This window comes from Schistocerca gregaria, chromosome 2 (assembly GCF_023897955.1).
Source record: "Schistocerca gregaria isolate iqSchGreg1 chromosome 2, iqSchGreg1.2, whole genome shotgun sequence".
Classification (NCBI taxonomy): Eukaryota; Metazoa; Arthropoda; class Insecta; order Orthoptera; family Acrididae; genus Schistocerca; species Schistocerca gregaria.
The window spans coordinates 983,614,551-983,639,152 of NC_064921.1; the positions used below are offsets into that span (position 1 = coordinate 983,614,551).

The following is a 24,602-nucleotide window of genomic DNA, read 5'->3' on the forward strand; positions in this document are numbered from 1 at the left end:
CGTCCCATGTTCAACATCATTTCCCACACTGTGCTTTTGGACAGCTCGCACCTCTGCAGCCTCCCTGCAACACAAGTGGCCCCGGCTCTGATCACATGTCGAGCTTTCTGCGGACTAACACACATTCTCAAACTTTGAACTTTTTCTCACCTGTTGCCCCCATGCCGTCTCCAGTCAAGCATCCGCTACCATTCTCGGCACATCTTGGTGCCGCACCCACGTCGGCCTTCCGCATCGTGACGGATCCAGCTCAACCACAACATGTCGCCTTCTCGCTGCCACCCGAACAGCCGTCGTTGCCACATCCCCTGGAGGCACACACTCCGAGAACGACCGGCTAATTGTGGACGACTTTACATTAAAGACATTTCATCAGGATACCTTTTCCTAGTGGACACAGGCGCCGATGTTTCGCTGCTGCCTACGTCCTTAGAGTCATAGAACATCCGCCTTCATCGTACTTCACTGCAAGCCGTGAATTCAACTAAGCTACAATGCTCGGCCTCAACTTCCCATGTCGTCTCACTTTCTGCAAACTGCAAACTCGAGTGGACTTTTTTAGTGTGCGAAATTGACAAACCTTTACTAGGCAGTGACTTCTTGCAACACCACAAACTTTCACCAGACCTAGTGAGAAACACCAGGTTTCATCATCCGTCCAAGACTCGCTTCCCCTGTGCTGCGTCGAGCAAACCCCCCGTGACACATTGGCTCGGGCTAATCTCATCCATACATGCTCGTCTCTGTCGAACGAGATTACAAGAAATCACACACAAGTGCCTTGTCATGCTTGCCTACGCAAGGAAAATTTCGAGCTCTCCCTCCGGCTCCATGAAACACAGCTCCAGCTCTCCGATGCAGCAAAGGAATTACAGACACTACAGCAAGGACAGTAAGTGCGCCAAATCTGCTTGCAGTCCCAGCAATTGAGCCTCCATGTGTTTACCTCCCACTACTCCTAGCAACTGTGCTATCAGGACTGCCATAATGTGTACTGACAGTTCCGCAGGGCCACAGACCCTTAACACGGCAGCGTTTGACACTCGGCCAGACACATGCGCGCATGCGCAACGAGCATCACGTGTGCCCGAACTGATGGCTCCTACCCTGCCCCTTGCGGATAGCACTTCAAACTATTCTACTTTGGCCCCTGCACGCCGCCGGGCGACCGCCACTGACAACACAAACAGTGCACTCGCACCAAGCGTTTCACCCGCGATCGTGTTGCTACAGGCCGCGCTCTTGAACAATGGACTCACTAACGGCTCATGAGCTCACCCGACCATGGTGCCACTGCTTCGGGCCGGCGGCCATCTTGTCATGTTGAGTCCTGGGATACTTCGCCGCCTCGGTTCCCGTCGGATCCACTGAGTGGCTCCGAACACCACGACCACCCCTCGCCTGCCTCGCCCGCCACACATAGTAATCAAACCGCCTCCCGTGGCACCGGCAACATTTCCGTCGTCATCAATGGCATGGTTCACGAGCTTCGCCTCACGCCAGGTCCCCCAATCTCCAGTAAACCACGTCGACTTTGTCCTGAGCACCTCTCCGACCTTAAAAATCAGATTTCTGAACTACTAAGCTCTGGAATCATTTAACCTTCTGCCAGTAGCTGGTCTACGCCCATACATATGACACCCAAGAAAGATGGGTCCTGGTGCATGTGCAGAGACTACCGTCGACTAAATGCAGAAACAATTATGGACACCTACCCCATACCCAACATTCCCAACTTTACCAGTTCCCTCGCAGGTAAGACCACGTTCTCTGTCATTGATTGCAAACAGGCCTACCACCAGATCCCCATTGCACCTGAAGACATCGAGAAGACAACAATCACCACCCCAATCGAGTTATTTCAGTTTAGATTCATGCCCTTTGGTCTGAAAAACACAACCCAGACCTGGCAACACTTCATCAACGAAGTGCTATTCGACCTAAAATTCTACTTTGCATATCTTGATATCATTCTTGTGTTCAGCTCCTTCATCGTGGACAACATTCGACATGTGCAAACTGTCATGAACACTCTCGCGGCAGCAGGCATTGAGACCAACCAGGACAAATTGCAGCTACATCAACCCATTGTCACTTTCCTTGATTTTCGGGCCTCTGCCGACGGTATTTCACCGCCCCTTGACAAAGTACAAACAATACTAAACCTATCCAGACCTTCGTCATTCAAAGAGCTCCGGCACTTTCTGGGGACAGTTAATTATTATCGCCGACAACTACCTCGGGCTGCGGAGATTCAGGCTCCACTGACAGAAGCCTTGGCAGGCACCAACACTTCAGGATCTTGGCCCATTTCATGGACCCCTGCTATGACTTACTCTTTCACTGCCCTCAAAAATCTTCTTGCTGAAGCCTGCACCATCGTGCATCTTCATTCCAATGTGCAGCTTTTCATCACCACAGATGCGAGTGATACTGCCATCGGCGCTGTCCTTAGCCAGACAATCGACAGCCAAACTTCGCCACTGCAGTTCATTTCGTGCGAGCTCAGCAATGCACAATGGAAATATTTCGCGTTTGACAGGGAGTTGCTCACGGTCTACGAAGTGATTAAGCATTTTAAGACTGATGTTGATGAACGCCCTTTCTATGTTTTAATGGGCCACAAACCCCTGGCTGTATCCATTGCAAACCCACCATCTGACCCACCTTCTTGCCGCTTCATAGACTTCATATCTCAGTTCATCACCGATGTCAGACACATATAGTGTGCTGCCAATATAGTCGCTGATTTCCTTTCAGACGTCGACGCCGTCCATTTGCTGCTAGACCTCTCCGAACTGCGCAACCTCCAACCCGTCGACGAGGAAACACAAAACCTGATTTCAGACTCTACTTCTTCACTACACTTCGTCCGCACCACCTTCCCTGGCATTTCTGGTGAGATCTGGTGTGGCGACAGTATGGGCATGTTACACCCCCTCATCCTAACCACACTCCGTCGAGCTGTCTTCAATGCATTGCATAAACACCCCGGTGTTCGTGCGTCCACCCGCCTCGTAGCGGAGCAGATTGTGTGAAGAAATGTCAACAAGGACTGCCAGCAATGGGCAAAGTACACAAGCACACTTCACCTCCCCTCGGCACCTCTTTGATCACTCCTGGGCGTTTCCAGAACATTCATATTGACATTGTCGGCCCTGTCTCCCCCCAGCTAACGGCTTTTGTTATGTTCTCTCGTCTATCCACTGAACAACTCGCTGGGTCAAGGCTGTCCCCCTCCCCAATATTACTGCAGAAACTGTTGCTCGAGCTTTCATCGAGTCATGGTTATCGCGTTTTGGATGTCCAGCTATCATTACGACTGACCAGGGCAGACAATTTGAGTCAGCCCTGTTCAATGGGATTTGTAACAATTGTGGCATCCAGTGCAGCTGTACCACAGCGTATCACGCACAACATAACGGGCTAGTCGACTGCTGGCACTGCACTTTCAAGGCGGTTCTTCGATGCAACAACTCTCTATGGACAGAGGCCATTCCCCCTGTGCTACTCGGCATTCATGCGATCTATAAGGAAGACCTCAAAGGCACAATAGATGAATTCATATACTGCCACAACATTGTTCTCCCTGGCGAACTTGTGAGCCCTTCCACTTCTCTCCCTCAGTCTGACTTACCTTCCTTCATGGACCACGTGAGGCGCCACTTCATCAACCTCCATATCCCTCCACCCGCCAGCCATTCCCGCCTAAGGCTCACGTCCCGAAATGTCTGGACAATTGCCAGTACGTCATTCTCTGAGATGACACTGTCCGTGCTCCCCTCCAACCTCCATATACTGGCCCGTACCGAGTTCTTCGGCGCTGAGCCAACACCTATGACATCCAGACTCAGCTGTTACAGTCTCTCTCAACAGACTTAAGCCTGTTCATGTCGAGCCTTCTTCGACCCCCCTTTATGCCGCGACGACGCCACTCACTGTCGTGGCACACAACACTCCGACCACTCCCTCCACGTCGGACTTACACACTCGATCGAGTGACTTCCAGCTCCAATCCTCGACCTCTAGTCCGACCTCGCCCTTTACTTCGGTCTCACACACTCCGTTGAGTGACCACACGCTCCCCATGTCGAGCTTACCTACGATCACTCCCTCGCCTGCCTATCGCCGCACGGCCAGCACGCTAGTACAACGCCCGGCTCGCTTCAACGACTTCCAGGTTCGGTGGCCGAACCTTCCTTCACGACATCTACCCACACAGCTCCCTGACGACGCTGTCGAGCTCACCGTAGTCCGGTTCCCGCAGACCACCCATGCTGACGACATAGTCACCCCCCCCCGGCCTCTCAAGAGTACTCAGTACTGATGGGGGGGGGGGAGAGGGGCTATGTGGTGCCGATGAAATCGACACCAACATCGATATGCATTCATCTTTAGACTCTAAGCATTATCTTTGGCTGTTCCGCCATGTTTAGTTTAGTTCTTTGTGATCTTAGTATGAGTTAAGGTTAATAAACGAACTACTGCTAAAGGGGTTACATTATTGGTGCAACCAACCCGAACACACTCCACTAACTTTCCAACGAGAATTACATCTGAGTCCCAAACTACACCATATGATGAAAAGTATCCGGACACACCCCAAAACATACGTTCATATTAGGTGCATTGTGCTGCCACCTACTGCCAGCGACCTCAGTAGTCAAAAGACATCATGAGAGAGCAGAATGGGGCACTCCATGGAACACACAGACTTCGAATGTGGTAAGATGATTGGGTGTCACTTGTGTCATACGTCTGTATGCGAGATTTCTACGCACCTAAAAATCCCTAGGTCCACTGTTTTCGATGTGATAGTAAAGTGGAAACATGAAAGGACATGTACAGCACAAAAACATGCAGGCCAACCTCTTCTGTTGACTGACAGAGACCACCTACAGTTGAAGAGCATTGTAACGTGTAGTAGGCTAACAGCAAATTAAAAACAGTCTAGATCAAGATTTATTTATCAAGGTGACCAGTTTCGACCACTACTGTGGTTATCTTCAGACCTACAAGTTGTATACAAAGCTTTAATTAGAGGGCTACATACATTAGAGAAAATACATAAAGTTATAAAACTATAAAACGATAAATTACCAATGAATAAGAACCTCTTTCTGTTGGAGAATCACTACCGGAGAAACCACTGCACGTCTTACTATATATAATGGAGGCTCTGCCCACTTTTGACGGCATAATGTCATTACTAACCAACGAGTTATATGTATAATAACAATTTAAAATTTCTTAGTTAAAAGAACGTTATCAATAATTAAAAATAAATACACACTAAACTTTGCTTATTAAACAGCTATTGTCAATTAAAAAGCGTTAAAAATATTTAAATATGTAGGATAAATGAACTTCGGTTTGGCAGTACATGGGTTGCCCTCTCAAGGCCTGTTAGTGAACCATTTGGAACCACTGGTTGCTATGGTGAAGTTGGACGCCGTTCCAAAGATGAGGCAGCAGGCTTCCTTCCACTGAAGTTATTGTAAAGTCGATAGGCGAACTAGTGGTTGCCATGGTGAGGACAAACGCCAGTGCAAATATGTGGCAGCAGGCTTCTTTCCAACGAAGTTGTTGCGAAAGTGGAATGGCGAAGACTGTCACGTCAGACGATGTATTATTGAGCAGCAACATGTCTTTATTGAAACGATTTTCAATGAGTAGGTTGCAATAATCTTTAGCTGACATGTATACTACATGCTGCACAAATACAGTATGAAGTAGTTGTCCATATATACAGAGTGAGTCACCTAACGTTACCGCTGGATATATTTCATAAACCATATCAAATACTGACGAACCGATTCCACAGACCGAACATGAGGAGAGGGGCTAGTGTAATTGTTTAATACAAACCATACAAAAATGCACGGAAGTATGTTTTTTAACACAAACCTACGTTTTTTTTAATGGAACCACGTTAGTTTTGTTAGCACGTCTGAACATATAAACAAATACGTAATCAGTGCCGTTTGTTGCATTGTAAAATGTTAATTAGCTCCGGAGATATTGTAACCTAAAGTTGACGCTTGAAACCTCCAATGTTCAGTTGCGTGTTGTAACAAACACGGGCCACGGTCGGCGAGCAGCATATGCAGGGACAGGTTTACAATGCTGACCGTGTTTACGAGTGTGGCTGTAGTGCACTGTTGTGGTTTGGTCTAGCTGTCGCAGTGTCCGCATTTAGCGCTTGCTGCTATAGTTATTCTGCATTCATCTCCGCACACAGACCAACTGTAGTACATCATGTTACCAGAAGTCTGTGATAGTGTAGTGTTGTAGGAACTGTCACCATGGTGTATTCGAGCTCTGAATAGGCGGAGATGACACTCATCTATGGCGAGTGTCTACGAAATGCAGCTGAAGCCTGCAGGGTGTATGCAGAATAGTACCCGGGCAGAGAGCATCCAACGTGAGGCACATTGCAAAACATCTACTGCCAACTGTATGCAACAGGTATGGTCGTAGCATGCAAACAGGTCCGTAACAGGCCCGTCACAGGAGAAGCGGGTGCAGTTGGTGTGTTAGCTGCTGTTGCCATGAACCCACACATGAATACACGGGACATTACGAGAGCCGGTGGACTGAGTCAAAGTAGTGTCATGCACATACTGCATCGTCACTGCTTTCACCCGTTTCATGTGTCTCTACATCAGCAATTACATGGTGATGACTTTAATCATAGAGTGCAATTCTGTCAATGGGCATTAACAGAGAATGCGTTGCAGTTTACTGATGAAGCGGGTTTCACAAACCACAGGCCAGCGAATCTACGGAACATGCATTACTGGTCTGTGGACAATTCTCGCTGGCTCAGACAGGTAGAGCGACAGCGACTGTGGACTGTAAATGTATGGTGCGGAATCATTGGCGACCACCTCATTGGTCCTCACTTCATTGCACGGGCCCAAACAGCTGCAACATACATCTCGTTTCTACAGAATGATCTGCCAACGTTGCTCGAAAATGTCCCACTGGAAACGCGTCGACGTATGTGGTATCAGCATGATGGTGCACCTGCACATTCCACAATTAACACTAGGTTGAACCCTTGACAGGATGTTCGACGGGTGTTTCATAGGACGTGGAGGACGCATAAATTGGCCAGCCCGTTCTCCTGATCTTACACCTCTGGACTTCTTTTTGTGGGGTACGTTAAAGGAGAATATGTACCGTGATGTGCCTACAACCCCAGAGCATATGAAACAACGTATTGTGGCAGCCTGTGGCGACATTACACCAGATGTACTGCGGCGTGTACGCCAGAGATTGCAATTGTGAGCAGCAAATGATGGCCACCACATTGAACATCTATTGGCCTGACATGTCGGGACACACTCTATTTCGCTCCGTAATTGAAAACGGAAACCACGTGTGTAGGTGTACCTCACCCCTCATGGTAATGTACACGTGTGTCAGTGAAAAAGACCAATAAAAAGGTATTAGTATGTGGACGTAATGTGCTGTTCCAATGTCTTCTGTACCTAAGGTCCATCACTGTTCCCTTTGGATCCCTACGTAATTTGGTGCTCTCCGATACACACGATCGAACAGTGGAGGAGTGGTATTCAAGCGTCAACTTTAGGTTACAATATCTTCGGATGTAATTAACATTTTACACTGCAACAAAAGGCACTAATTACGTATTTGTTTATATGTTCAGATGTGCTAATAAAACTAACGGGGTTCCATTTAAAAAAAACGTAGGTTTGTGTTAAAGAAAATACTTCCAGGCATTTTTTTATGGTTTGTATTAACCAATTACACTAGCCCCTCTCCTCATGTTCGGTCTGTGGAATCTATTCGTCAGTATTTAATGTGGTTTACGAAATACATCCAGCAGTAATGTTAGGTGACTCACCCTGTATAAAATATTGTCTATGAAGTTGGTATGTAAATTACATGTGACAAAGGCTAATATCTGTCCAGACCATCACACAGGAATTCCAGACTTCATCAGGCTACACTGAACGTACTATGACAGTTAGGCGGGATGGGAGAAAACTTTGATTTCATGGTCGAGCGGAAGCTTATAAGCCACACATCACGCTGGTAAATGCCAAAAGACGCCTCACTTGGTGTAAGGAGCTTAAACGTTGGACGATTGCATAGTGGAAAAACGTTGTGTGGAGTGACGAATCATGGTACACAATGTGGCGACCCGATGACAGGGTGTGAGTATGGCGAATGCCTGGTGAACGTCATCTGCCAGCGTATGCAGTGTCAACAGTAAAATTCAGAGGTGGTGGTGTTATGGTGTGGTCGTATTTTTCATGTGGAGTCCTGCATCCCTTGTTGTTTTGTGTGGCACAATCACAGCACAGGCCTACATTGATGTTTTAAGCACCTTCTTGCTTCCCACTGTTGAAGAGCAATTCGGGTATGGCTATTGAATCTTTCAGCATGATCGAGCACCTGTTTGTAATGCACGGCCAATGGCGGACTGGTTACAAGACAATAATATCCCTGTAACGGACTGGCCTGCACAGAGTCCTGACCTGAATCCTACGTAACACCTTTGGGATGTTTTGGAATGCTGACTTCGTGCCAGGCCTCACCGACAGACATCGATACCTCTCCTCAGTACAGTACTCCGTGAATAATGGGCTGCAATTCGCCAAGAAACCTTCCAGCACCTAATTGTATGTATGCCTGCGAGAGTGAAAGCTGTCATCAGTGCTAATTGTGGGCAACGCCACATTTAATTCCAGCATTACCGATGGATGGCGCCACCAACTTGTAAGTCATTTTTAGCCAGGTATCTGGATATTTTTGATCAAATAGTAACTTTTTTTTAGATGTAAGTAGACATCAGAATTACATTATCAGGCAGGTTATAAGTGGGCTCTCATATCATGATGGACAAGTACTCACTCTTTAAGATGTTAATCTGTTTAAAAAACAATATTAACTCAATGTAAGTTCATAACAGTAATGACCAAAGAGGCAAAGAAACTTTCAACCATAGGTTGTAGCAAATGGACTGGTCTTCAGTCTGTGGCCTTGACAATATTGATACTAAATTTAAATGTTTTATATATGAATTCTGTGCTCTTTTTGAAGAAATATTTATAAAGAAATGGGTGAGAAACAGCGCTCCCTATTCTGTAAGTAAGCCTTGGATTATAAAAGGTATAAAACAGTCATATAAACCAAAAGGGAAACTTGTGCTACAATAAGATTGTGTAAAGACGTAGAAAAATGGGAACACTATAGATTATACTGGAAATTTTAAAGAAACTAATAGAGAAACCAAAAGTCCTTTATTATGAGAAGAAAACAGATAGTTCTAATAATAAAATAAAAACAATTTGGAGCATTGTGAAAAAGAAACAGGAAGAGATACAACAATCAGAGAAGATGTAAATAAAATCAGATGTGAAGGAACCTCAGTAGTTAACTCAGAAGGTGGGGCTGAGATTTTTAATAAAAACTTCCTATTAGTAACTCAACAGATTGGTTCTTTGCCAAGTTGTATATTCAAACACAATTCCAGAAATTCACATTAATGCTGTCACTGTATATGAAATTTAAAAAATCATCATGTCTATAAAAAGTAAAAGCTCTGCAAGGGTTGATAATATTTCTAATAATATGCTGAAATATGTTTGAGTGTGGATAAGAAACATTCCCTGTCATATTTTCAATGCTTCACTTCAAAAAGGTGTTGCTTACAGTAGACTTAAGTGTGCCATTGTGAAGCTGCTACACAAAAAGTTGATAAAACTGAATTAACTAACTATCAACCTATCTCTTTGCTGTCAGCTTTCTCTAAAATTCGAGAAGAGCTAATATGTGTAAGAATTACTGATCATCTCATGAAGAATGAAGTTCTCAGCAAAATTATTAGGAATAAGTGGTGTTGCAGGTAACGGGCTACAGTCCTATTTCCAAGACAAAGAACAAAAAGTTGTCTTTAATAGCTCAGTTGGAGTATGTGATGTTTCTCCACATTCAGAATAGAGTTCCAACACGTGTGGAGTGCCTCAGGGCTCAGTTCTTGGGCTACTATTATTCTTGACTTTTTAAAATCATCTACCATCATGTACAAGCCTGTCGTGTAAATTTACTTTATTTGATGATGATACCACAATTTTCATGCACAGTATAACAGACAGTAATTTTGAGGAATCCATTAATCACATATTCTCAGATGGGTTAATAGGTTCAAGATGAATGGTCTCTTATTAAATTCCAGAAAGACCAATTTTACTCAGTTCTGTACAAAAACAGAAAGAGAGGGAGAATTAAGTGTCACATGTGGTAATCAGTCAATAGAAGGATTGGAAACAACAAAATTTCTTGGAGTACAGTGCTCTGTAAGAGGCTTAGCTCTGCTACATATGCTCCACATGTTCTCACTACATATGTCGAACCTAACACTGCAAAAGTGGTATACCATAGCTATTCAGTCATTGAATATGGCATTATTTTTTGGGGCAACCAGCCATTAGCAAGTAAAGCGTTCATTGCACAGAAGCGAGCTTTAAGAATTATATGTGGACTGCGCCCAAGAGACTCATGTAGAAATAGCTTTCGAAACTTAAAATATACCCAACTACATGCCAATATATTTCTTCTCTCATGTGTTTTGTCTGTAAAAATATAGAGATGTTTCAACAAAACAGTACTTATCATGAGCATAATACATGGAGGAAGAATGACATATACAGTGAGCACAGAAATCTGAGCTTGGTGCAAAAGGGTGTCAACAACACTGGAACACAACTCTTCAATGCTCTTCCTCCTGAAATAAAGACAGAGAATCATAACATGAGTAAGTTTATGAAAGCATTAAAAATATTTCCGAGCGAAAAAGCTATTTACAATCTAGATGGATGAATTCTTAAATAAATAAATTGTAAGATGTTAATATTACATAATACAATTTTACATATGCCATTTAAAATGCTATTCAACTTGAGCTCTGTATCTGTTTGTGTTCTGCATCTGTGTTTCATAATGCTTTTATGATTCTAAGAAAATATGTATCTTCTTTTTTCAATATTGCTACTCAAAGAAATTACTGTATAAATTTTTATATACTTATGTACTCAAATGTCTGTAAATACTATAAGATTATCATATTGTATATGAAGAAAAAACTTACACATTCCACATCCTTGTAAACCCAACACAGTTGGACCTCTGGAACACGAAATAAAATCACAATCACATCAGAGTCATGATCACGGCACCTGGTGGCCATAGTTGGACCGAGCGATGTGGCGATGTGGCGCAGTGGTTAGCACACTGGACTCGCATTCGGGAGGACAACGGTTCAATCGCGCATCCGGCCATCCTGATTTAAGTTTTCCGTGATTTCCATAAATCGCTCCAGGCAAATGTCGGGATGGTTCCTTTGAAAGGTCCCGGCCGACTTCCTTAATCATCCTTCAATAATCCGATGAGACTGATGACCTCGCTGTGTGGTCTCCTCCCCTAAAACCAACCTATTCCGCCATTGTTGGAATTGGACGGTGGCGCTGTGATCCATGGAATTTATGCATCCCATACTCAGAACATTAATTCTACTAGGTTTGGTACTCTTAAGATAATTAGTTTAGGTGTCACAATGTGTTAAATAGGGAAAGTTTAATTATAACAACCCGGTACAGTGGCTTATCAAGTGATACCATTTCCCGGTCCCAAATGTCAAAGCAACGAGGCATTTCTGGCGCGAGACACTCATATGCGTATCCGTAGATACTAGATTGAAATTCATATTGCCAGTAGAGACAGAAAGACCTTGACAAACGGATTTTTAGAAAAATATAATTACTCTATTTCAGATATCAGATGAAATATTTGTTTCAATACATACTTACAATTAGATACACTGACGCACTGAGAGTTCTTCGTGTTTCACATGTTACATGATTATATCGCTGATTCTGTAAACTACTTGTATATCGTATCATCTTTGGTGTGTTTTGATTTTTGAAAGACAGTGACAGTGTGATTTTGAAAAAGAGGTTTTTCGCTGCTTGAAAAAGAGGTCTCTTGCTGCTGCTATAAAAATGGTGAGTTCTACAGCCAAATTAATTGTTGATTTTTGTATACGGTGTGATTTGTCAGAAAACTACTGCTTCAACTTCGCGGAATTTGTTTAGCGAAATCTCTAATGAGCGTCACACGAAGGCAGAGCCCACTCGCATGCCCTCAGTTTAAGTAATTTCTACATTTATGTTAAGCATTGCCATACGTGATACTGCTGTTCTCCTTCTGCGTTTCTAATGCTGAGTACGGCCTGTAATCTTAATAGTGTCTCTAATAATTTGTATTGAGTTTTGCCAACGATTTTGTTTAAAACCTGGGTTGTGGCCCGTGCCATCCTCTTGCGAACGCTTCCGTGCTCAAGAAAATGTGCGTGTCAACGTCAGTTACTCAAAAATGGATCTCTCACACCAACGGTAATCGAAATATTTCGCGATTTTCGTCATAACACTGTACACGCCAAATTTGTCTTTATAATCTTTCCTTCGTGCTATATTCGTAAAATATTAGTCAGGAGAAGGCCGTCATATGGAAAAAAATGACCACACCATTGTCGGATTATCTTGCAGTTGAAACTTCCTGGCAGATTAAAACTGTGTGCCCGACCGAGACTCGAACTCGGGACCTTTGCCTTTCGCGGGCAAGTGCTCTACCTATCTTGCAGTCATTTCACAGTTATCCGCCGTCTGGAAGGTGAGCGTAATCCAAACGAACAAGACGTATTCACTCAAAAGGCCCTAACATATCTTCATGGAGACGACCAGAAAGCAAGAAACTTTTAAAACATGCTAAAATATTACGTTTATTGCAGGTAGCATTTTGGAATCAGCAGAACCTACCGATACAGAATGTCGGATTTGTCTCGTGACAGAAAGATGACATGTGACGTCATAGGGCGAAAACAGAGCAATGATGGTAATTCTTATGCGTTTTTATTAGTTTTTGGATTTTAAGTCAGGTCGACAGATTGGTCACCAACGTAGCCCAGAGTCTGGGTTATCCAGCAAATGTGAATGCGAAACCTTATATGTGGTGATGTGTATAAAAATTCTTGGATGGGGTGACATTCTGATCTGTAGTGTAGCACAAGGTCTACATTTACATAGGTACTCTACAAGGCGCCATGTGGTGCATGGCGGAGGGTACCCTGTACCATTACTTGTAGTTTCCTTCCCTTTTCTACTCTCGAATAGATCAAGGGGAAAACTACTGTCGGTATGCCTCCATATGAGCCCTAATTTATCATATTTTCATGATCCTTGAGTACAATGTAAGTTGGCGGCAGTAGAATTGTCAGCTTCAGATGCTGGTTCTCTAAATTTTCTGAACAGTGTTTCTTGAATCGTACACAGCTTTCCATCCAGGGATCCCTATTTGAGTGTCCGAAGCATCCCCCTAACACTTACATGTTGTTCAAACCTGCCGGAAACAAATCTAGCAGTCTGCCTCTGAAATGCTTCAATGTCTTCCTTCAGTCCAAACTGGTATGGTCCCAAACACTCGAGTGGCACTCAAGAATAGGTCGCACCAGCATCCTCTATGCAGTCTCCTTTGCAGGTGAACCACTTTTTCCTAAAATTCTCCCAATAAACTAAGGTTGACCATTTGCCTTTCATGCTACAGTTCTCACATGCTTGTTCCATCTCGTATCACTTTGCAATATTATGTCCAGATATTCACATGACTTGACTGCATGAAGTAGGACACGAATAATACTGTATCTGAGCATTACAGATTTGATCTTCCTATTCACCCACAGTAGCTTACATTTTTCTACATTTAGAGGTAGCTGCTGTTTATGAAACCAACTGGAAATTTTGTCTAAACCGTAATATATCTTTCTACAGTCACCCAACTTCAACACCTTACTTTACAACAAGATATCATAAGCAGTCAACTGCTGATTTTTTTCCCATCGTTTCTGTATATAGAGAACAATAGTTGTCCTATCACACTTCCAGGAGCACTCCTTAAATCTAGGTTAGGTTGGAATGTGACAGTTTGGTTGAGTTCATGTAGTTGTGTTGAATGCCTCAGTTGATACACTTTTTGTATGTAACTTCTGCACTGTGTGATTGAGAGAAAAGAAAAAGTAAACTTTCAATTAGCATAATATCTACAGAAATGTTAAATTAACGTGTTTAGGTACCATACATATATTATTTAATGAACACACAGCATGTGGTGACGCTAACAGTGTGTGTTGTTTAACATTGGCTAAAAGTGGACAGTTGATGTAGTTTGGTTTATAACTGCATGAATTGTTATTCACAAATTATTCTGCTTCATTGTGTGAAGCACTACTGTTGAATGATTGCAGGAAATCCAAGACAAAATAGAAAAAGAGATGACGTCTCATCTGACAACCACACAGGAACAAAAATAAACAAAACTCGTGGAAGAAACACAGAAGATACCTGAGGATTTTTATTTTGGAATGGAGTACAGTTATACTGAAGACATCAGGTGAACGAGGATCACTGCACTGCACATATGTTCTTACTATGGAAGATTCAAGATTGTCACCTAAGGACTATTTTGTTGTAAGGGGCATTGAAAAAGAAACGAGCCAGAGGCTAATTACAGAAACCAGTATCTGTATGTTAGAAGTATTGATCCTGGCTGTTGAGACACTTGTCCCACTGTGACACAAGATGGTGAATGGCTGTCTCATACACGTACAGCTGGACATCGTCGTCCAAGGTGACCCGTTAGCGCCCCCCCCCCCCCCCCCCCCTGCCCCCTTGAGCCTTTTTAAGGGTACCAAAAATGTCGTAATTGCAGTGAGAGAAGTCTAGACTGTATGGAGGGTGGGCAAGACCCCCCCCCCCCCCCCATTTGAATTTGTGTAGGAGTGCCATGACTGTTGGCAGTATGAGGCTCTGCATTGTCATGGAGAAGAATGACTCCATGGATGAGATTGCTTGGTTATCTTGATTTGATCCCTTGGCGAATAGTGGTCAAGGTTTGCGAGTAACACTGAGAATTCACTGTTCCATGCTCCAGGAAGCGAATCAGAAGGGGGCCATTTTGGTCAAAGAGGAATGTCAGCATAACCTTTCCTGCATTCGTGTGGAGGGCAACGTCCAGCTGTGCCTGTGGAACTGCTTAACATCGCAGCCCTGGGAATTTTTAGACAGTCATTCAGAGCCTTCTCACAGTGGGCCAAGTGTCTCAACAGCCAGGATCAATACTTCTAACATACAGGTACTGGTTTCTGTAATTATGCCTCTGGCTTGTGTTTTTTTGTTCTTTTTGTACCCATGATGTTGATTGTTGTTGATTCGGTTATCAACTAATGTTGGGATGGTAGCTGGTATGTTAAAGGTCAGAGCGTAAATAGTCTGCACTAGACAATCTCTTTCAAGTGTAGACGTGATAAAAAGATAACCATTGATTCTTTGAGCTGATTATTCACAATTTGTATCTGATTTAAATTCAGAATTTAAAAATGAATGAAAATATGGAAAGAAATGTGTACTGGACAGCCATTCAAACAAGAAAATATGATATATATGATTAATGTTAATGGGCGCTTCATGCATTGTGTACTTGGTGTAGAGGAAAAGGCAGAAAATGTTACACACAGTCCCATCAGTATTGTAGTTAAGTGCTGAGGTACATTGCTTGTATGAGGCAGTGCTAGGTTGACAGGCATGTGGATGGATAGTCCTAAACAAACAGCGTCTAGAAGTTTTGTAATTTTCTGGCGGTTTAATACCTTATGGGTATCTGCCTGAAAAATGTAAAAGCTGGAGATTCAGTATGTTTTCTAATTTCTTTCTATGTCAACTGTATTTCAGTTTTTTATCACTTGCTAAGTAGACATGTCTTTTCTGTCCAGTGTAATGTTTGTTTGAAGTCCGGAATATGTATCCAAAAAATATTATTAATTTGATTTTCAGTTTACTCATAAACACACCATACTAAACTTTTGACACTCCATATGTTAACAAATCATTTAGTAGATTTGGCATTTTTACCATAGGTTTTTCTGTAAAACTTCATGTAAATGACTAATTTGTGATATACATAATTTCTGTTAACCTTGAGGGTTATTCTAATTATTCACCATTGTGGAAGAAATCACTTCTAAATTTACGTACCTCTTTTTGATTTGGACTATTTCTATTGTAAAAAGGCCCCAAATTCTTCTACTGTCGTTGTCAGTCTTAGAGTTCTGATTGTATCTTTGTTGTGTGTGGCAGTATAGCACTTCTCAATTTTGTTGTATGGTTTATGTCATCGTAATCTTATGATTTTTCCTCATTGTTGTTGACTGCAACTTACAGTTAATTATACTCACATTTAGAAAATTGCGTGCCTAGTAACTTGCCAAGTTGTCTGGAGAGATCAAGAGTATTTTTGGAGAACCCACAAAAATCAAGATTGTGGGGGCAATAAACCATTATATATCTCAATGCCTCTGTAGGCAGAGCTCCACATGTAATGTTTAATACATTCCAGTCCACGGTGGCTGCTGCATTCCCCCAGAGACCATACAGTTTTTCGACTTCTTTGTATAGCTTCTGCTACCAAGGTGAAGTAGTGAAACAAAACCTTTTTATTGATGTATATACCATCATCGTTTACCTCCACATTTATTTGAGGTGTTTTGAAATTCACTACATGTTTACAGAATAATTATATTTCAAACATTAGGAGATTAAGAGGTAGAAAAAATGTGTACGTACAGTATGTGAGAATTTTACATAAGAAATGCATGAAATTATTTCATTGAATTTGTCTGTTTTCACAGAGTGAAATCTGATTGTGTGAGACACTGCTTGAAACGGTTGGATAGATAGGGCCGTACTTTGTATTCTTCACGCCACCATCTGATTTCTCTTCCCATTCATTTCCAGTAGTGTGTGTGCCTTTCTCAGAATAAACAATACAATATCTTGAAGCATACTTCTTGCTGTTTGTCAATGAGATGTGGGATTGCTTGCTGTAGAGCACTGCTTCTCATTTCCACTAAAGTAGTTAGCTGCTTTCCCAGGAATTTTATTTTCCTATGTTCACCATAAATCTAATTAAGATAGTTTGTTTGTGAGACAGGCCTAAGTTTCTTGTAGTCAATGATAAAGTATGAGATCAGGCTTCAACTTTTCTACCATTCCATCTTTGGATTTTGTGTTGGTGACACTACTTGTCTTGCTGTATTTTTGAGACCGGGCACACACATTTGTAGTGTTTTTCCAGCGAAGTGCTTACACAGAATTTCTCTTGAATACCATTTGACCTCTTCTTAGTTTGCTTTATTTGAATTCCTCATCACTGTGTCAACAGTGCCCTCATCAGTCTGTCTTCCAGATAGTATAAAAGTGATCATGTACAATGTATGACCCTTATGTAGATAATGGTTGCCCTAATGGAGGACTACTGAATCTGCAATATTATGTTTTTCCCTTGCACTAGTGTACGTTCACATTTCAAAACATAGCCTGTTGCAGAATAACTAAAAAAGAAAAGCTTTGCACTGTACCCATTTGGCTTGTTTGGTTAAAGTTTACAATGGGCTGCCCGTGTGCAGATGTTTGCAATGCCTATGCGTGTATGATTAAGAGTGAAAGTGATATTACTTTTGGTAATACAAACTGCTCACTTACTTTCAGCCATCCACCTCCCTAGCCCCATGCTTTAATTAAAAAAACAAATCATATGAAAGACTGATTAACAATTCAGCTGTTCCAGCGTCTTAGATTTTCCTGATGGTGTTTTGTGAAGGTTTATCGCTTGTTCTTGATATGTACACTAAATTGAATGTTTCCTCTAAAAGGACATAAACCTTCAGCTGTCAACTCCTTGTTGGGATAAAAATTGCTCTTGCTTTTCAGTATGAAGTGGAAATAAAAAGGCCAGATTTTTTGCAAAGGACTGTGGTTTGGTTATCCCTGTGTATGTAATTGTCAGTGTTGTTCACATGATTTTTGCTGCTAAAGATGAATTCGATAATACCTAATGACTTCAGTAGTCTGTAATATTTGGATGGTCTACAAAGACGAATGCGAATAATTACAATAAAAAACTGAGACATTGTATGTTGCTTAACAGCAGACCAATTGGTATAAGGTGACTTGGGTATTATTTTACTTTTGCACTGCAGCTTACAAATAGCTTATCCTGCATAGTGGTTTCTTTCAGTTTTTGTACATTTCATCATATTCCTGTCAATAAACAGGCACCAACAGTCAAATTTGATGCTTTCAGCAGTCATAGGAGCCAAAATGTTACTTCCATTTTCAAAAACTAGCAACTGGGATCTCATCATCAATTACCCAGGCACTGATGTTGCTTTGAGACTACTGCCATTGTGTTCTGCCCTGTTGAATGGGAGCTCACTTCTAATTCATGTGATGGTTCATTTCCATTTTCAGATCACTCAATATTACATTCAAAATACAAGATGTGGGTCAGTAAAGCTACTGTGAATGGAATTGTGATACTATTTCACACTGGCTGATAATTATATTTACCATCTCTGTAAGAAATTCTGTTATCAGTTTCAAAACAATTGTCAATATCTGATCCAGATTCTTCAAGCGGGCTCATAATTTCTTCATCTGTCAAATTGTCACCCATTTCATGACAAACTTTTGCAACCAAGACAACTATGGAAGCACATTGCAGCAACAGAATTGTAAAAACTGATTACGTCTGTAATTTTTTTTCTCTCCAAGTCACATAGCGTGTTGTAGAAGCAGGCGCACACATACAACAGCTCTTCAAAGTATAGCAAGAGTGAATAACTGACTTCAAACTGTCACTGCTCAGTAATGTGCTGCATACTAAAATAACAGTCAAGAAAGCTGACTCAGAGATGCTTTGGTTGCAGACTGTTAGGGAAATCACAACATGCTCATAATTTCTACAGGCAGAGTCTGAAATTTATTACATAGCTGCCCCTGTGTCAGATAGAGCAGCATGATTTCTCATGTCATGGGAAGTCTGTCATTATTTTCATGAGTCTTTTGTTGATTTCCTTCATGGTTTTGTATTTATAATGTATAATGCCAAATCTGACATTTGTTACAGCTTGAGAAACTGCTACTGGGAACAAATCTGAGAAAAAAGCATTCATAACCCAAAATGATTGTCTCCAAAAGAAATTATTTTTGCAATTGTGTGTGCATATTTGTGCTGCTGTGTTGAGTCCAACACACATTCTCATTCGTTCAACAATTGGAAATCAATAGAAATTACATTGAAGAAAATAGCATTGATAATGCTTGTATATCAGACAGTGACCTCATGATTAGGAAGAGATATTTAATGAAAAGCAAATAGCTTGTTAGTAGTATATGAATGTGAAGAATACCCATATGTGAATAAATGAAAACATGTTAAAATATATTATGTTACCCCTGCAGGCCCAGGGGTTAGAATAGGCCTGAGGTATTCCTGCCTATTGTAAGAGCCGACTAAAAGGAGTCTCTCACCTTTCGGCCTTCTTGTTGTGGTCCCCTGTAGGGTTTGACCTCCACTTTTCAAATTTTCCCGAAGAGTGACCCAATTGGGAAAGGGCGCCTTACGTGGTGCATCATGTAAATAGGTCGTTAAACCACTTTCTCATTGTGGCATTGCAATCCCACTCATCCTCCATCTCTTGAGTGAGGACACCTTCCTGGGTGCGATTTCCTCCACCCACTATGTAGTGTCGTTGCCTGCACCCGTGATGACCATGGAATTCTTTGCACCTCATATCCAGCACGGTAGCCAGTCGTGTTGGGGCCACCATGTAACCTGTTGGTGGTAGCCCCGTGACTACACAGGGATTGCTTTGCTGATCCCTGCGCTGTTAACTCCACATGTATGCCAAGGAGTAGATGGCCGTCACCTTGGGGCATCAGGACTCCCAGCAATGGCCATCCTGCCAGGTGGCCTTTGCTGCAGCAGGGTGGCACGCAGGGCCCCTGGTCGGAGTGGATGGCATCAGGGCGGAGGATGCACAATGAAGCATACCACATCATCACTTGCTGGTGATCAAACGTCAGCAGTCTCTAAGCATTCGAAGTCTCAGTACAATGCAAAGAAGTATGATCCTAAATCGTTGCCCTCCGTGGCCACACTGTGGGAGTAATGACAGGCTAAGGATGGCAGCGAACCTTATTCGCCCCAGTACCTTGTATGTACCAGAGCTGACGGGGACTCCTTTGTATCAGTGAAGCCTCAGTTTCTTCTAGAGCTTTTAGAGGGAAAGTTTGGGGAGATGGGGGGCTTGTCCAAAATGCGATCAGGGTCAGTCTGATAAAAACAGAATCCTCTGCCCAGTTACTGGCATTACTGGCTTGTGAAAAGCTGGGGGATGTTTCTGTTACCATCATGCCTCATAAGAGCTTAAATGTCATCCAGGATATTATATTCTGAAGGAGCCTTCTTTTGCGGTCTGACGACGAGCTGCGCACCAATTTATAGCAACGAGGACTTCATTTCACCTGACACGTCCATCGGGGTCAGAGGGATAATCAGGTTGCCACTGGTGCCTTCATCTTGGCCTTCGAGGGTGAAACATTACCGGGGAAGGTCAGGGTGATTGTCTATTGCTGTGATGTCAAGCCATATATCCCTCCCCCAAGGCGGTGCTTTAAGTGCTGGAAGTTCAGGCATATGTCTTTCCCTCTGTACTTTCAGCATCACATGTCGAGATTGTGGATATCCATCCCATCCCAATACTCCATGTGCCCCACCTCCCATCTCTGTCAACTGCGGAGAGCATCATTCCCCTTGCTCACCAGACTGCAGGATTTTACAGTGAGAAAGGAAAATCATGGAATACATGACCCTGGACCGACTGACCTACATTGAGGCCAAGAAGAAATTTGAGCACCTACTTCCTGTGGCTATGACCTCTGCTTATGCCGCCACTACGAAAACAATAGTAGCCCCATCAGTTCCGCGTATTTCGTTGGCTGTCAGAGCCGGACGATTACACCTGCCCCTTGATAGTGGGGGGCCACTTCCCTCCCTGTTGTTCCCGCACCACATACCTTGGGAGCACTGTCGTCCCCCCCCCCCCCCCCCCCCCCTCGACTGCCGGAGACACTAATCCCCACTTTTCAGCCGTAGAAGTGTAAGTCTTCTTTGGCTCCTCTCGCTAGGAAGGGGTCCCTTGGGTCACTCCCTTCCCAGGTTCCTGCTAGTGGGAAAGATAACACCCAACAGTGGCTGAAAAGCCCAAAAGCAGCTGGTCATAGGGCTTTATAATCATCTTCAGTCCCAGAGACTGAATCAGTGAAGCCCTCCCTGTCAGAGAAACCCATATATCACCAAGAGAAAACCAGAAAGAAGACCCCCAAGACCAGGGGAACTGCAGTGGCAACCACACCCCTACAAGCTCTGCATCTGATGATGTGAAGAATGTGGTGTCTGCTGAGGATCTAGATCTCACCAGACCCTCAGACACAATTGATATAGACTGTTCAGGAAATGTCAGTTGCAGCAGGTGACCCTGAGGCATAGACTGCCTCATTGAGTGTTCCATGCCTTGCCAGCATCGTGATCACGCCATCCTCCAGTGGAATTGCGGCGGTTTTTTCCACCACCTGGCTGAGCTACAACAACTATTAAACCAGGAAACCTGGTTCCTGCAATGTCGACACCTGCCCTTTGCTGCTACAGGGGATAGTACAAGAACCATAGCGAATATAATAGTGTCAGGTGAAGTTTGCATTTATGTTCTGAACTCGGTATGTAGTGAACCTGTGCCACTTCAAACTCATATGGATGATGCAGGAAATAAGTGTCTGCAATGTATATCTTCCTCCAGATGGTGCGGTACCCCTGAATGTGTTGGCTGCACTGATTGATCAACTCCCTGAAGCTTTCCTACTTTCGAGATATTTTAACGTCCATAGCCCCTTGAGGGGTAGCATCATGCTTATTGGCCATGGCAGAGATGTCGAAAATTTGCTGGCCCAACTCGACCTCTGCCTCTTAAATACTGGGGCTGCCACACAGTTCAGTGTGGCTTATGGTAGTTACTCAGCCATTGATTTATCAGTTTGCAGCCCAGGACTCCTCCCATCTATCCACTGGAGAGCACATGACAACCTGTGTGGTAGTGACCACTTTCCCATATTCCTGTCACTCCCCCGGATGCCCAAGGATGCCTTTAAACAACATAGACTGGGTAGCCTTCACGTGTGCTGCTGTCACCGTTGAATCTCCCCCACATGATGCCATCGATATTGTGATTGAGCAGGTCACTACAACTATAATTTTTGCGATGGAAAATGCGATCCCGTGTTCTCTAGGGTGCCCAAAAGACATTCCCTAGGTGGTCGCCAGAAGCTGCTGAGGCAATTAGTGTGTCGGCAAGCTCTACAGTGACATAAATGGCACCCTTCCCTAGAGAACCTAATAGCTTTTAAGTGGCTCAGTGCCCGTGTTCGCGTGCTTATAAAACGATAGAAACAGGAGTGTTGGGAGTGGTTTGTGTCGACCATTGGGTGCCCTGTGTCACCTTCCCAAGTCTGGATGAAGATGAGATGTCTTTTTGGCTACCAGACCCCAACAGGTGTCCCTTGTGTTAACATCAATGGCATGCTCTCTACAATGTAAACGCGATTGCCAAGCACTTTGCTCAGCAATATGCTTGAGCATCTTGCATCGGAGAACTACCCCCCAGCCTTTCGCTCCCCCAAACGGCTAATGGAAAAGGAAGTACTCTCGCTCACTACACGTCACAGTGAACCCTATAACGCCCCATTTACAGAGTGGGAGCTCCTCAGCACCCTTGCGCACTGCCCTCACACAGCTCCTGAGCCGGATTGGATCCACATTAAACATCTGTTGTCTGACTACAAGCGATATCTCCTCATCTTCAACTGGATTTGGTGTGATGGCATCTTTCCATTGTAATGGCAGGAGAGCACCATCATTCTGCTGCTAAAACCTGGTAAAAATCCGCTTAATGTGTGTATCTATTGGCCCATCAGCCTCACCAACATTCTCTGTAAGCTGCAGGAATGTATGGTGTTTTGGTGGTTGGGTTGGGTCCTGGACTGAAATGGCCTACTGGCTCCATGTCAGGGTGGCTTTTGCCAGGGTCACTGTACCACTGATAATCTTGTGCCCTCAAGTCTGCCATCCGAACAGCCTTTTCCGTATGCCAACACCTGATTGCCATTCCTTGCCTGCTGGCTACAGTGTATTCACTGCAGAGCTCATGGCCCTATCTTGTGCACTTCAGTACATCCGTTCCTGTTCTGGTGAGTCATTTCTTCTCTGTTCTGATTCCCTGAGTAGCTTACAAGCTGTCGACCAGTGCTACCCTCGCCATCCTTTGGTAGCGAACATCCAGGACTCCATCTCTGCCCTGGAATGGCCCAGTCGTTCAGTGGTGGTTGTGTGGACCCCAGGACACATCGAAATCCCAGGTAACGAACTTGCTGACAGGCTGTCAAACAGGCTATGCGTAAACTTCTCCTGGAGATTGGCATCTCTGAAACTGGCCGGCGCTCTGTCTTACGCAGCAAGATTTTTCGACTTTGGGAGACGGATTGGTATAACAGTATGCACAACAAACTGCATGTCATTACGAAGACAGCAAATGTTTGGAAGTTTTTCCTGCGGGCTTCTCGCAGGGAATCAATTGTCCTTTGTTGGCTCCACATTGGCCATATGTGGCTCACACATGGTACCCTTCTCCGTCACAAGGACCCACGTCAGTGTTGGTGTGGCTCGCAAATGACAGTCATCCACCTCTTGCTGGACTGCCCACTTTTAGCCCGCTCTGCTGCGAACTTTAAACTTTCCCAGCTCCATAACTGTGGTGTTGGGCAACAATGCCTCAACGCAGCTTTAGTTTTACGTATTATTCGTGAGGGTGTGTTCTATCATTTGATCTAAGGTTTAGCGCATGTCCTTTGTCCCTCTGTGTCCTCCACCCGAGGGCTTTTAGGGTGGACGTTTCAATGTGTTGCAGAGTGGCTGCCTTCTTTTTTATTCTCATGGTCAGCTAGCGATGGTAATCTGCTTTCTTGTTTTTAATCTCGTCTCCTTGTTTCTTGCATGTCTCTATGGTTTTCTTGTCCTGTTTTGTCCATTGTAGTGTTTTTTGTCCTGTTGTTCTTCTGGTTCTTCCTTTCTACTGTTATTATACCATACATCTTCTTTGTTTTCTTCTTTTTTACTGGGAACAAGGGACCGATGATCTCAGAGTTTGGTCCCCCCCCCCTTTTAAACCAACAAACCAACCAACCAACCAACCAACCATATTATGTTCAGGATATTCCTTGTTTCCCATGTCACTTGGTGCCCTTCACAGTAGGGCAGTGATTGATATGCAGTTGATACCTCATTTATACTATCTGGAGTAGAGAATCTCTCAATCCCTTGGGGAAGATATCACTGTGTCTTTATGACTTACAGCTATAGAAGATTATTATATTGATGATATACACCCATGGCAGTTGTTGTTGTTACTGAATTTAATTTTCCTTATCTTCCTCCCCCCCCCCCCCCCAAATGCAAGATGATTCCAATGGAAGGAATTTAATTATCAGTATCTTCCTTCTCTTACACTCTTAGTCATTAGACCAAGAAATGTATGTATAAATACATTTGGAGGCCTGCTGATCAATATTTTA

General features: G+C 43.5%; 1 protein-coding gene across 3 annotated transcripts in view; it reads left to right on the top strand.

The window, feature by feature from the left end:
* Positions 1-11,915: 11,915 nt before the first annotated feature.
* Positions 11,916-24,602, top strand: part of LOC126335460 (uncharacterized) — a 241,731-nt gene continuing 229,044 nt past the window's right edge. For 2 of the 3 annotated variants that reach the window (XM_049998759.1, XM_049998761.1), the window contains exon 1: positions 11,916-12,035. In XM_049998759.1, the coding sequence (XP_049854716.1) occupies positions 12,033-12,035 (3 nt within the window). In that variant the 5' untranslated portion in view covers positions 11,916-12,032. The remainder of the gene's footprint in view (positions 12,036-24,602) is intronic. The other variant, XM_049998760.1, reaches the window with a different exon arrangement.